Source organism: Vidua chalybeata, chromosome 25 (genome assembly GCF_026979565.1).
Source record: "Vidua chalybeata isolate OUT-0048 chromosome 25, bVidCha1 merged haplotype, whole genome shotgun sequence".
Lineage (NCBI taxonomy): Eukaryota > Metazoa > Chordata > Aves > Passeriformes > Viduidae > Vidua > Vidua chalybeata.
In genome coordinates this window covers 3042498-3056232 of record NC_071554.1, presented here as the reverse complement: position 1 = coordinate 3056232, position 13735 = coordinate 3042498, and the positions used below count along the sequence as shown (strand labels likewise).

Sequence of the window (13735 nt, the reverse complement as noted above, 5' to 3'; positions counted from 1 at the left end):
AAAACAGCTCTCATCCTCTCAGCACATTTACATCCAAATTCTCTTTGCTACTTACACAAGAGGTGGTACCTGCACACAGCTTCACTCAGGCAGGCTTTGGGTTATCAGCAAACTGCTCATACCACACTGTAAAAATAACCTTCAAATAATTCCCAGGCTAACAGGAATCACATGAGGAGTCTGTCACAAATTAAATATTATTACATTCAACCTGGGTTCCAGCTTTATCACACCTTAAAATAAGCAGCTCTACATACTTTTAAATATTCAAGTTATTTTTAAAATAACTTTGGTATTAATATACTTTATTCCCAGTTTGACTACACAGTTCTTCACAATCACAGGCCAAGTGCTCAGTGTGCAGCACTTACAAGGCTGTTAAATCTGCATTTTTTGTGGTTTTCACCTGGAGGTAAGAAGAAACACTTCAAACCCAGCAACAGCTGGTACTGCCACACATGTGTGTGCATCAGGAGCAAAAATCATTTTCAGTTATTTTGATCGTGGGGACGGAAACCAGGAGGAATGAGAGATGGAAACAACCTTGGAAAACAGATTGTCCATCTCCCTGCCAATGGAAAACTGAGGACAAATAATACTCCACAGCTGCTCTGGCCACTCCCATTAGTATCAGCCAAACTGCCCTTCTGAACCATTTTAGCTGGGGTCAGAGGTTGGTTTTGGCTACTGAATTCCTGAATTAAGCCCACCCTCGTTCCCTGGAACTCCCTCAGAGGGTTTGGCATATGGTAGCCATCACCTGTGTCTAGCCAATTTCCTTTCCTTCCTGAGAAGGTTCATTCCCAACCAATCCTTTTTTCCTGCCTGCTCAGAGCCTTTCCCAAGGTCAGTGTGGTCCAACACCAGCACCTTCTGCACCTGGGTTTTCCCCACACACACTGCTCAGGAGAGTTCTCAGAACCTGCTGAAGCTTTGGAGCAGCTTTTTTTCCCTTACAGCAAGGCTGGGAACCCTTCCTTTAGCTCTCTGGAAACCAGGAGTGGATACACCCCACCCAGCAGTCAGGTGGGGAAAAGACAAGATGCTCTCAGTGAGCAGGCAGCGGGGAATGTCCCTGACACCAGGAATAATCCTCTCCCTGCAGAAAGCAGGGTTTTCTTGATTGGACAGCAGAGGACATCTCAACAGAAGACTCCCTACTGCAAAGCCATGGAAAGAGTCTGAGCCAGACTGATTTAACAGGACTGAACTGGTCTGGCTGGGCCAGTTCAGGAGGAATCAGAGAACTGGAGGAGGCTCATTGCAGTTAACTTCTTGTCACCGGAACACCTGGCCTGCCAAGGACCCAGCAGCAGAGACCCAGCAGGCTGCAGGTATCTGTCACCAGGGCAGGGAGGTGACACAGGATGGCACCACCTTCCTCAGCAGCATCACAGACCAGGAGAGTTCACAGAAGCCATCCCTGCTCCAGGCAGGGCCAGCGGGACGGGAGCTCCTGGAGCAGCCCTGGCTGCCCACGGCAGGACCGCGCTGAGCCAGTCCCTGCAGGCAGCAGCTGCTCGCTCCGAACACTGTGTTCCCCAGAGCCCAGCACCTGTGTCATGCAGACACTGGACACAGGCTCTCGAAGAAGTCTGCTCTCTTGTGCTCCAGGGCCTGCAGGAAGCCCTGGATCCTCTCCTCCCGCAGGGCTGTGCATTTTTGCAGCAGTGTCCGCTGGCGCCGTGAGTCTCCATGGGGCACGCACCCTTCCTGCTGCAGCTTCTTGGTCACGTAAGCCTGGTCCCTCTCCATCTGCTGTCGCCTCCTCTCCTCCAGGTAGGAGTCTCTGGCCTTCTGGAGTGAAAAGCAGTGAATGTTAGAACCTTAGCAGGCCTCTCAGCTCACCTGTGGTACGGGGGGTACAAACAGCCTCCGCCTGGCCAAGGATCTGCAGGCTCACTCAAGGCTGGCTCTGGGTCTGCCTCTTCCACCTTGAGGCAGCCTGCTTGACTGGTTATAAAAAATACAGGGATATCCTTCTGGGCCTTGCCTCCAAGACACAGCTCTGGTCAGAGCATTAACTCCTAGTTAGAACAGATAAAAGTCAGGACAGATTGTGGGAATAACCTCAGATATTGGAGTCAGAGAGGAACAGCTAAAGGAGAACTCTTGAACCCCAGACATGCGCACTCTTATCCTCACCAGTGTTATCACAGCATTTTTGATCCTATTCCCCTGGCTGCTGAAAGGCTTCAGGGGATTCCAAACCATGACTTACAGGGCAATTCTTTGAGATGATCCAGTATTGAGCTAATCAGCTTTAAAACAAAAGCAGGAATAAGCTCAGCACTCCCAAATTTCTGTGATCTAAGGGTGTACTGGCTTGAGACACAGCAGGAGAAAGGCAAAGGCAGGACCCATCCTTGTCTACCCTTCAAGTATTTGAAATATTTTGTTGTAGAACATCACTTTCAGATTTCTCCTTATGCAGCTTCCAACAGCAAAAACACATCAGCAGGCAGGAATATTGAGGTTCTGTTTTTAAAAACTGTAAAACTGGTCACTGTGACATAAACTGATACACACACACACACACTTGGGAAGTGCCGGTCTTTCAAACAAGCAAGAAGAATAATTACTCTAATGAGAGCCTGACTCACTCATCCCCACACTTTTCCTGAGCCCAAGGCAGCTATAGCTCTGGAAATTAGCTTTTGTTGTGCTGGCAATGTGAGCAGAAATATCCCCAGCAAACTCACTGAATGGATGCACTCCAGGGCTGACTTGAACTGCAAGGATCATCATCAGCCTGCTGAGCAGAAGATTTCAATCCCTCAAAGTGCAATTCTGTTTATTGCCCAGAAAAGACTCAGCTTGCCACTGCAGGGGCAGGGTGGCCAGCCAAGCCCTGCATTCCTTCCCAAGATCTACCAGGTACCAAAAGCAAGGTCCAGCTGATCCTGGGGCTCCATGGAGAGCAACAACCAGCTGGGAAATAAAATGGCAGCCATGAAAAGTGAGGCTGTTTGAGCTGATGGAAGGAAGATATTTTTTGTCCAGTACCTCCAAATCAAGGGGGGGTTTCTGTACCTTGTCACCCCTTCCATCCTGCTGCCCATCCACATCCCAAAAGCAGCAGCACATTCCCAAAATACACACAGCTGATGTAAAACATCCTGGCTTCTCAGCAATTCCCCCCCAGTCCCACCATCCTGACTGACAGCAACCCTTCCACCAAGAGAATTTGCTTTGTGACCTCTTTTGGATTTCAAGATCACTTATTTAACATTTAAAAAGACCCAGCGCCTAAATCTCACCTCCTCTGAGGGAGAAGCACTCCCTTTGCACAATTGTGAGGGTTCCCTGGAAAAAAAAGGCCAGCCTTAGACACTGCAAAGTGGTTCTTACAGGGAGAAAACTGACCAGAGAACAAATGTGGACAATGAGAAATCTTGATAATAGCATGGCATGAACACATCTAGCCACCAACCAGAACTAAGAAAAGATGAGAATAGCTGGGAACAGAAGCTGCATTTGTTGCCTGTTAGAAACCAGCACCAGGAGCAAAGTCAGAACAGTGACCTTACTGTTCAGACAGAGGCCAAGCTCATGGCAATGACAAACACTACTGCCTTTTTTGCTTCCCTCTTTGTGCAGAAGGTGAACTGCCATTAGTCGTACTAATACAATGAATTGCTGGTAGGAAAAGGGCAGACTTGGGCCAGAAATAGGAACAAAAGAGGTTAAGGACATGGAGAGTTTGGATGCTGCCAGACTGGCTGCACTTGATTGAATTCACCCATAACCACAGCTGGCTATAATCTCTTCGACAACTCTCAGGGCTGAGCAATGTCCCTGAAGGTAGAAAAGGGCAATGTAATGCCTGTTTTTAAAAGGAGGACCCAAATAATTAAGGAACAGACACATTCAGCAGTGAGATATGGTGGGGATGAAGAGCTGCCACACTGAGGTCCTTCTGCCAGTCACTGCTGCCCCCCACGTTTCTCCATCAAGAGTTCCAGCTCCCACACTTGTTTTGCTTAAAAATAGCCAAACTACTATCTCACTACTGAATTGGACAGCTGTATCAGAACCAGACCAGGGAGAGCTCAGGGCAACAGATCTAAAAGAAGAGGAACAACGTCAGTGAGCAATAGGAACAATCCCTTCAGCAGGTACATCTGGACCCACCAGAAAGAGGACACTTGTCCACAGACTCACAGCTCAGGCTGCCTCATTTCAGCTCCCAAAAAGGAAACTCTACACCCACTAGTTACAATCCTAAAAACAATAGTGGAGTTAGAGGAAGAGCATGTGAGTACTCCCTGCTTGTTCCAGTGTGAGCAGAGCACGTGCTTACAGCACTGATGAAGTGTCTGGGTTGAACTGGCAGATTTCACTCTGTGGCAGACCAGGAGTGTTCACTGGGTGCGTGAGGTCTGGGACAGATGCTCCCGCTGGTGGAATGAGCAATGAGTAACAGAGACAGTGCTGACTTTGGATATTTTTGGGTCTTGCTGAAAGTAGAGGAGTCTGGTCACACACCAAGGTGTTGTAACAAGCCACAAGGATACAGGAGAAGCCACACATGAGCTGCTACTGAAACAAGATCACAAGATCTTAACTAACAAGCACTACTCCCACTTTGCACTCTCACCTGATCTCCAGCTGCTGTGCAGGTAACACAGGGGCTGGGCTTTCCACTTCCCCAAGACTCCCTTACCTGTAAAGCACTGTAGTTCATCTGGAACTGAAGGACAGCTTCACACAAGTTCCAAAAGGAATATTCTGGCCACAAGACTGATTGAAACACCAGGCATGAATGGGATGTCTGCAGAAAGGAAGATCACAAACAATTTAATCACTGAGCAAGAGAAAAAGTCATTAAGATGCAACTCTGTGGGGCGAACTATGCCACTTTCCCCACAAAGGGTTTACCTAGGCTGTGTTATCAGATTCTATTTAAAGTGAGGTAAAAACCAGCTAAGAGAGTCTGAAATTGCACAATGTAGAGTCCTTCTAATTAGTTTTCAATGCTGGGACACCAGTCATCCACTCCTGCAAAGGCATCAGCAGAATTCTTTCTATTGCTGTGTTGGTCTTCAGAGAGGTATTTTTAACAGCTTAAGCATCACAGACTTATAAAAAAACCTAAAATAGCAACACTGGAGTACCAAAGGCTAAGGGAATAACAGTTGAACTAAGGATCAGGACATGACATTTAAGCCATTCTTCAAATGACATCTCATGATATTCCTTACTGCCCACTCATGGCTTTCAAACTGCTTAGTGAAGCCAAGAGCTGTGGTGCACTGAAGATATCCGTGAGCTGGATGATGAAAGATTTCAAGTCAAAACCTATTTTTGCCACCAAGTTCCTCACAGTCTGAGGTAAATAAGTTCCTATGATGACTGCTAAAACAGTCCAACACTTAACAGGACTCCTCTACCACTGAGAGGAGCAAGGAAAGTGTTATTTCATAGCATCAACACCACCCAGGGTATAGGTGTGCCCAAAAATAGGGGAGGAGAGGGTATGCCTTGGTAGGTAACCACAGCTCAGGCCAGACAACTTCTGAGAACTTGCCAAATAAATAATTTGGAATGGGAATAATTTGATGTGGTTGCCTAAAGGCAATTGGGTTTTGGCTCCAAATTGTACATATAAAAGAACATGTGAACTTCAGCTGAAGCAACTCCACTCAAATGTTCTCTACAAACAAGTAATTATCTAAAGGTGAGGAAAGGAGCAAAGGGACAGGAATTCATGATTTTAGGCAAACGCAGATCTGCCAGAAACAGATCACTGAGAGGTGCCCCAGCACTCAGTCCATCCTGGAAACCACCTGACCCCAGCACAAGGAGTTTCAGAGCCCTCACATCTGCTTGCACCTGGAGTCAGTGGAACACCAGCACCCTCTGAGGCAAAGATGGAACACCCCAAGGAGAGAACAGAGACCTTACCTGCCAGAGCAAGAAATCGCTGAGGCGAACCTCTCCAGAGGTTCTTATCAGCAGGTCTGGGTCGGGGGAGTTGTTGGTGTACAGACACTTATCCAGCAGCGATTCAGACACGTCACTAAAAGAGACACACTTTATTAGACACCCTTCCTGGCCTGATGGATGTGGCACAAACCAGAATTAAGGGGTTTTATGTAAACTCAGGGCTGCAAAAACTGGGTGGTGGAGCTGAACCACAGACAGTCATCAACTTGCTTCTTTTAGACACTGGTGTCTGCTCCACAGGCTATTCCAAATGCTATTTCAGCCCCCAGAGCATCCCACTCCATGCTCTTTGAAACATAACACAGTGGTGGAAGCAGACTGTGAGGGCTTCCATCTGGAGCAGGGAGCAGAGTGTAACTATTCCTTCTCCTTCAGGGTGGAGGAACAGTGCAGCATTCATGATTCATCTGTTGTTTGACCTCATAGCTAAGACTGTCAGCCAAGCAGCCAATTGTTGTGGCATAAAATCTGCCTTCACATTTAAACTAACTTAAGACACAGACCTAATTTCTTTTCTGTCTTGGTTGTGTATCTATCACCATGGTAACTGAAATAATAAAAGGCAAACATTGCATAGTAACTTTAAGTCATTTGTTCCAGTCACACTGGTTTAATGAAATCTATTTAAAAGCCACTTGGCTTCTGAGAGGTTTCTCATGCAGTGTGAGTGGTAAGACAGGCAGGATTCATCCAAAAGCCTCACAGAGAAAGCAAAGAGTTACCTGGGTTCCAGCAGTCCTTGTTCCACCCCCCAGGCCATCTCCCTGACAGCATTGCTGATCTCATGTCTCGATGTGTAAGCAAAGCAGACGTTCAGAAAGCACCTGCACAGAGGATAAGATGTGAAAGGCTCATCCTGGGACGGCCCAGCAGATGACAGTGATGTGTGCTTGTAGGACCAAGAAGAAAAAAGAGGTGTAGCATGTCTGACAAGTCCCAGTCCTCAGGGAGAGGAGGAAGGCGTGAGGTATCAGCTCTTTAAAATGGGTGTCACTTACTTGTTGTAGTTCCTGGTTGCCAGCACAGCTTGGGCAATCAGCTCCTGGATATCCACAGGCAGGAGGGGCAGATCCCCGAGGACACGGATGCACACCCCGTGCTTCTTCAGGTTCTCCCTGCACCCAACCACAGTGGGGACCACAGAAAACACATCAGTCTCTACTGCACAAGTGCCAACATCCACCCACAGCTTCAGCAAAATTGGGAGCTGGAGAAAGGCAAAACCACCAAATGGTTTTCAGGTGTGCAAAACTGGCTGAGATTTGATCATCCCGAACCATTTCATAAAGGCACAGTGATCATTCCCCACACCAGTTCCTGAGGTACAGACATAACCAAAGGACCAGGACATGATCCCAGATTAGGCATCCCTACCTGTGGAGGCTTAGAATACAACCATAGGCTCTGGGCACCTCCAAGTAACCAAAAATTAGGATAAAGCTTTGCTATTTCATGAAAACAACATCTGGCACTCTGTGTTTCTGATTGTGCTGTGTTTATCTGAAAGCTGTCCTCGTCCCCATGGTTTGGATGGCACAGTTGTCCCAAATCTGATGCGCAGGGGGAGCGTGCATGCACAGAGCTCTACACCCCACCCAGGCAGGCACAGCCCCTTTAATCTCTGACTGCAGGTCGGGAAGGCTCTCCTCATTAATCCATTCTCACAGCTTGTAACATCCCTGCAATTTGTCGCGTCCTGCCCCAGTTCCACCCTGTGGGACACACGTGAGGGAGTCTTACTGCTCCTCCAGGAGGCGGCTGAACTTCTGTCTGGCCAGGTCCATGAGCCCATCCACCTCCTCCTTGGAGCGTTTGAAGTTCTCAATGCTGAAGGCATAAACTGTCACCTCCCGAATGCCCAGGTTCAAGCACCACCGCAGTGTCTGCAAGAAGACAAAATGTAACAATCAGGCCAGCAAGACACAACTTCTCCATGTAAAACCTTCCTGTGGTTTCCCACCAGGCCAGGACTGCATCAAAAGGAAGGACTATCAAAAATATGAAACCCCTAGATGTGAATTTGAGATTCATTTTAAAGAACAGGAGGAAAATATCACTATCTGAGGATGAGAATCCATCACAGGGGACTCATCCAGCCAGGAAAAGCACCATTGGTTTATAAATTAAATAGTACTGCACCTTTCAAAACCTTTTCAAAAAAAGTCAACCTGTTTCACAGAAATAAAAGCCTTGAGATTTGTAAGGCAGATATTTTAATTGAGTGCAAAACAGAAGAAAAAAACAGCTGAATAGAATGACTCTGCAAGATAACAGAGAGAGGGAGGAGCTCAAGTTGTGAATCCTGACGATGAACAGCAGCTCCAAGGAAGGGTGAAGAGAAGGAACACAGGACACCAGTCCAGCAGCAAACCCAGCTCAAACTCCCACCACACAAAGGCAGAAAACATCCTCCTCACCTGTGCCAGCTTATCAAAGCCTTGGGAATGTCCCTGCTGCCTCTCCACGTGACACTTCTGGGCGTAGCGGCGATTGCCATCCATGATGAAGGCAACGTGCTTGGGCATTGGACCTGCCTGGAAAACAGAGAGAAACACAGGAGACCAGCAGGTGAGCAGGGCTGTCCCCACAGCCAGCTCAGCCCCTGTCCCCAGCAGCCCTGTGTGCTCCCAGGGGTGCAGGGCTGTCTCCCTGCAGCTGGAATGAGCAGGGTGCTCGTTTCCTCTTTGCCAACCCCAGTTTAGGGTCTCCAAAGAAAGAGCTCAGTGCTGACAGTTGCCTGAACTGAAAAGCAGCTCTGCCCTCCCCACTCCTCTCAGGACAGAGCTGCAGTGCTCAGGAGCTCAGTGCTGCAACAGCTGCAGCCACAGAGGAGGAGGAGGAGGGCATGCAGGGTGTTATGCTGCATTTTTTATTTCAGAGCCCTTTTCACAGACACAGTTACCTTCAGAGAACACAAGAAAAGGCCATAAGACTTCCCCCCACAAAGAGGAGGGTTCCTTTCCACTGATCTCACAAGGGCAGCACCATCAGTCTCAAGCCTGAGCAAGGAGAGAATTTTCCTGGAACTGGTGAGTTTTTGTTCCAATACTCAAGTTTCATTCCTTCAGCTCCCAGTGTGAGGATCTCTCTTCTCTCCCTCCTTCCCATGCCCTGCCTCCCTCAGCAAGGGCACAGATCCTCATTGGCAAGCACTGCCTGCAGCCTTGCTCATTTGCAAGGCTAAGCCTAAGTAATCTCCCACCCTGGGATGGAGTTTAGGGATGCACATCCAGTGCCAGCACTAAATGCAGCCTTGCCAACAACGCTCCCTTTCCAGAGCACTGCAGCCACAGAGACAGTTCCACCCTGGAGAGCCTGCCAGCTCTTCACCACAAAATCCACCCAAATCCATCCCTTACCTTAATGATGTTGGCACAGAACCTCTCTATGATGGTCAGCTCACCCTCTCTGATCCACGACATTTTTTATTGAGAGCTCCTTTCCTTTTTCAAAGGGAAGATGAAAATGAAGGGGTTAAAGGTGATTGTTTGAGCCCAAAGCAAACAAACCACCTGGGAAAAATCAGCTCTGACTTGCTGCTCTGGAGCCCTTTACATTGTCTGTGCAAATCCTTTGATAAGCAGGCTCAGAAACAGGCTCTGGAATTTTCCAGCTGTGTCATCAGAGCAGATTCTGCACCAGCTGGTGCAAGGAAAACCATGCCCGAGTCCTGCAGCCTGCAGGACTGGTTCGTACAGACCCACCCCAGCACGAACAGCCCAGACCCACCCGCCTGGACTCCATCCCACCATCCAGGGGCAGCAGCAGATCCAGTTACGCTCAGGAGTTCATTCTCCGTGGGGGCTTTTTCGGCCTCCTCCCTCAGGAGGGGATCCCCACCCACAGCCACAAATATCCGAGCACGGACCTGCCGAACCTCGGGCTGCTCCTAAAGCTCTGAACGCTCGCCTTGCCCGGCTCGGGCTGAGCACACCCAGCGCCCCCGCCGGCTGCTGATGGTCAGCGAATGGCAGACAGCCCTTCACGCGCGGTTTGACCCCGTGCTCCCAAAGAACGCCCTTCAGAGAGGGCTGCACGCCTGGGGCAGCGCCGGGAGGGCCGCGCCTCGCTGCCCGGGCCGGGCGGGCGCAGCCGGGAGCCGCAGCCCCCGGGAGCCCGTCCCGCCGCCGGCAGCGAGCAGAGTCGGCCGAGAGCGGGCCGCACACCCAGACCCTGCGGGTGCCTCCGCTCCCGGCAGCCCCCCGGGCGCTCTCGGCAGCCACCCGGGCCCTCCCGGGAGGGAAGTGCACGGTGGGGACGGGGCGTCCCTTAGGCCTTCGCCGGCTCCGTGAGGGGAGGGGCGCGGCCGCCGAGGGGAGAGACACAATGGAAGGAGACTCAGTCCGCCCGCAACGCCCCCACCATGCCCGGGAAGCCCCGGGAAGCCCCGGCTTTCCCCCGGTCCCTCCCGGTCCCCGTACCTGCCCCGGCTGCGCCGCCTCAGCCTCCGCCGGAGAATGACGTGCCCTTCCGCTTACGTCACACGGCGGCGCGCACGGGGGGGGTGCGCGGGGATTGGGGGGGCGCTTTGAGGGGAGGGGAAATGGCGGGGGGGAGCTGTGAGGGGAGGGGGAGATGGTGAGGGAAAGGACACGGGGAGTGGCTTCAGAGGGACAGAGGGCACGGGTAGATTGGCAGGAAATTCTCCCTCTGTGAGGGTGGGGAGGCACAGGGTGCCCAGAGCAGCTGTGGCTGCCCCTGGATCCCTGGAAGTGTCCAAGGCCAGGCTGGACATGGGGGCTTGGAGCAGCCTGGCACAGTGGAAGGTGTCCGTGCCATGGCAGGGGTGGGATTATTGGATGGGCTTTAATATCCCTTCCACCCAAAGCGGTGTGTGTTTCTGTGACAGGGCTGGGCCACTTGTGGGGGGCTGCAGGGGAGGTGGCCCTGCTGCCCGCCTTTGGGCTCTGGGCTCCTCAGCTCCAGGGGAGAAAAACACAAGTAACCACACACAGAACGTCACCAGCAGCCATTGCCCATGGTCTTTATTATTTTTTTTTCCAGAAAAGAAAAAAAAACCCTCATTTTACATAGTTGGTACAAAAACAAAAATAAAACGAGCAGAAGGGGGGGAAACCTGCAGCAGCAGGAACTGAGGATGTCGCTGCAGGGACTCCGGCAGGAAATGTCTTTGGGAAGTGTGAGTAACCACTCAGGGGTCACCCTGAGCCCCACGCACACACAGCCACCCCCTATCCCCTCCCTCCTGCCCCATAAAACTTCACGGTTTTGACACGAACGCTTTGGTTGCTAGCAGTAAACATGGATTACATTCTTCAGTCTCCTCGTGGACATTTCTGGGACTGGAGGCTTTCGCCTCAGGGCAGACACCCCCTTGTGAGGGACGTCTTTGTTTTATTTCTCATACATTCAAACACTCCCGTGTCACAGCAGGACCCTGAGCACGCCCCATCCTCCCCGACTGTCCCCTCATGCATAGTGCCCGTGGGCAGGGTGGGCCATGATGCAGCAATTCAGTTAATTATTGTCAGCAGAAGGGAAGAACCACAATGGCCAACACAAGGAGATGCGAATCAACCCCATCTCCTCCAGTGTGGCTTCCCAGCACAGATTAAAATCCCTGTTTTCTTAGATCCCAGCACCCCGGGGGAAACCTGAGTGATTCCCTATTTGCTTCAGCCCAGGGCAGGGATGGTTACAGAGCTCCCACCTGGCAGCTCTGTGTGGGAGAGCAGATCCATCTCCCTGCTCCATAACCTATTAGATGCTTTGGATATTTTAAATTTTTTTCCATTTTTCTTTTTTTTTTTCCTCTTAATTTTGTAAACAATAATCAAGGAGAATACTGAGAGAAAGTGGAAAGGTTTACAGAGGTATTTACACACACTAGACATCTGACAGAGAAATCACCAAACCATTAAAGTGGGAGCAGGGGGTGAAGGTCCTACACGATTCTTGAGGATAGACAGGAATGAGGGGGCAGATACAGGGACTGGGGGCAGATACAGGATTTGGGGGCAGATACAGGGATGAGGGGAGCAGATCCAGGGGTTGAGGGGGGCAGATACAGGGATGAGGGGGGCAGATACAGGATTTGGGGGGGCAGATACAGGGATTGAGGGGGGCAGACACAGGAATTGGGGGGGCAGCAGTTTTCCTGGCACAGCCGAGGTGCTGGGGGGAGGCCAAGAGCCACCCCCCAAGGCTCTATTGCATTTACCCCGTCAGACTAAAGTTGTTTTCCTGAAGCAGTTTTGTACAGATCCCATTGCTAGTTGAAAAATCAAAGTCCTTCCCCCCTCTCCCAAGAAGAGACCACCACCTCACCCTAAACTACTGGAGCAGGGCAGGGAGCGGCTGGGGCTGCTCTCCATCCCTCAATGCCCACGTGCTGGGAGTCACTGGGCTCCAGCAGCCTCAGTGACCCCCAAGTCCCCCATCCCTGGGGATGGAGTCAGTGCCCCTGTATGATCCAGCCCTGCCCCACAGCTAAACCTATTGCTCCTAAAAACCAGCAGAAAACGTGCCCACAGCCGGCCAGACGCCCTCCCTGGGAAGGCTCCAGCCACCCCCTGTGCTGCAAGGAGGAGTGTTCATACCCCAAAACCTGGGATCCAGAGTTTCTCCTAGCCATGGTGAGTCAGCAATTGAGGGAAGCCAGGAAGGAGAAAAGGATGGAGCAGTTGCACCTCCCTTGGACTTGGAACTGGATCCCCTCTCCCGGGATGCCATGGACAGCCAGCCCTGAGCTCGAGGCTGAGGAAGAGCAGAGGCTGAGGGTAACCCTGTCTCCCAGCACTCCCTGGTCACCATCTGCTCTTCCTCAGTCCCCCTGCATGGGGCTGGAACTCCCATCCTGACCCCCAGCCACACGGCACCCGCCTACTGGGAGCCCGCGTGACATCCCAGCCCATGGGCAGCAGGAGGACTCAGGCACGGGGTGCACTGGAGTGTTCCCATGAGCTGGAGAGTAAACAGGAGAGAGAAACAGAGGACAGGCCTCAAAAGCCACCGGGCTGGGAGAAAATCAGGAGTTGGGAGCTGACACAGGCTCTAGCACCTGTTCCCTGCCCATGGCACTGCTTGGCTTCTCCATCCCCACACACAGATCCACAGACCCAAATGCCTCCATCAGTGCATGGGGAAGGGAAAAAGACCGTTACAATACAGTTAAAAGGAAAACAAATCCCAAACATACCAAAAAACACATTTGAAAAGCTCGACAACATGTCAGCCCACCTAGCAAACATCCAGTGAGGTAGATCTACACTTCCAATACAAACTTCATAATTTCTTTGTGCTGTTAGAAAAACCCTCCTCTCTGTCCAGCACTGGGCTACAGAGGCATTTTATCCCTGAGATTGCTCGAATACCTGAGAATAAGTTGCAGGAATTATGTCCTTTCTCTCCTTTTTTTCTTTTTTTTTTTTTTTTTTCTTTTTTTCCTTTTCTTTTCTTAAAGATTAAAGATTAAAATATACAAAAATACAAAACCAGAATATTTATATTAAAAAAAAAAAAAAAAACCAACAAACCCAAAACAAAGACGACAAACAAACCCAAAGATACGTCATTCACGCACGTCCTAGTGCAGCTTTCACTTGGCCTTGGCTTCGGCACGGCCGGGGGGCTCCCCGGGAGAAGGGGGTGTCCAATAAATAAAGGCAAGACTTGGGAAGGGCCGTGGGGAAGGGGGACAGCAGCCACTAACCCGGTACAGCCTTGTCCCCTGTCCCTGGGGAGGCTCAGCCCCAGTGGCAGCAGGCTCTGCAGCGTGGGGTGGGCAGGAGGAGCAGAGGTGTGTTCCAGCACAGGTGTGTCCCCA

The 13735-nt window shown here is 50.8% G+C and overlaps 1 protein-coding gene across 2 annotated transcripts; it reads right to left on the bottom strand.

Annotated features, from left to right (window-relative positions):
• Nucleotides 1–179: 179 nt before the first annotated feature.
• On the bottom strand, nt 180–10422 carry DHDDS (dehydrodolichyl diphosphate synthase subunit). Of its 2 annotated transcripts, none has more exons than XM_053964477.1 (9): nt 10371–10422; nt 9309–9392; nt 8367–8483; nt 7690–7832; nt 6948–7064; nt 6672–6773; nt 5908–6022; nt 4667–4774; nt 180–1797 (listed from the first exon to the last, which is right to left on the bottom strand). In XM_053964477.1, the coding sequence occupies exons 2-9, from the start codon at nt 9369–9371 to the stop codon at nt 1561–1563; spliced, it is 1002 nt and encodes a 333-aa protein (XP_053820452.1). In that variant the 5' UTR covers nt 9372–9392; nt 10371–10422; the 3' UTR covers nt 180–1560. The 2 variants fall into 2 exon arrangements, with proteins under 2 accessions (XP_053820452.1, XP_053820453.1); XM_053964478.1 differs by lacking the exon at nt 10371–10422 and adding an exon at nt 9818–9879.
• Nucleotides 10423–13735: the final 3313 nt, after the last annotated feature.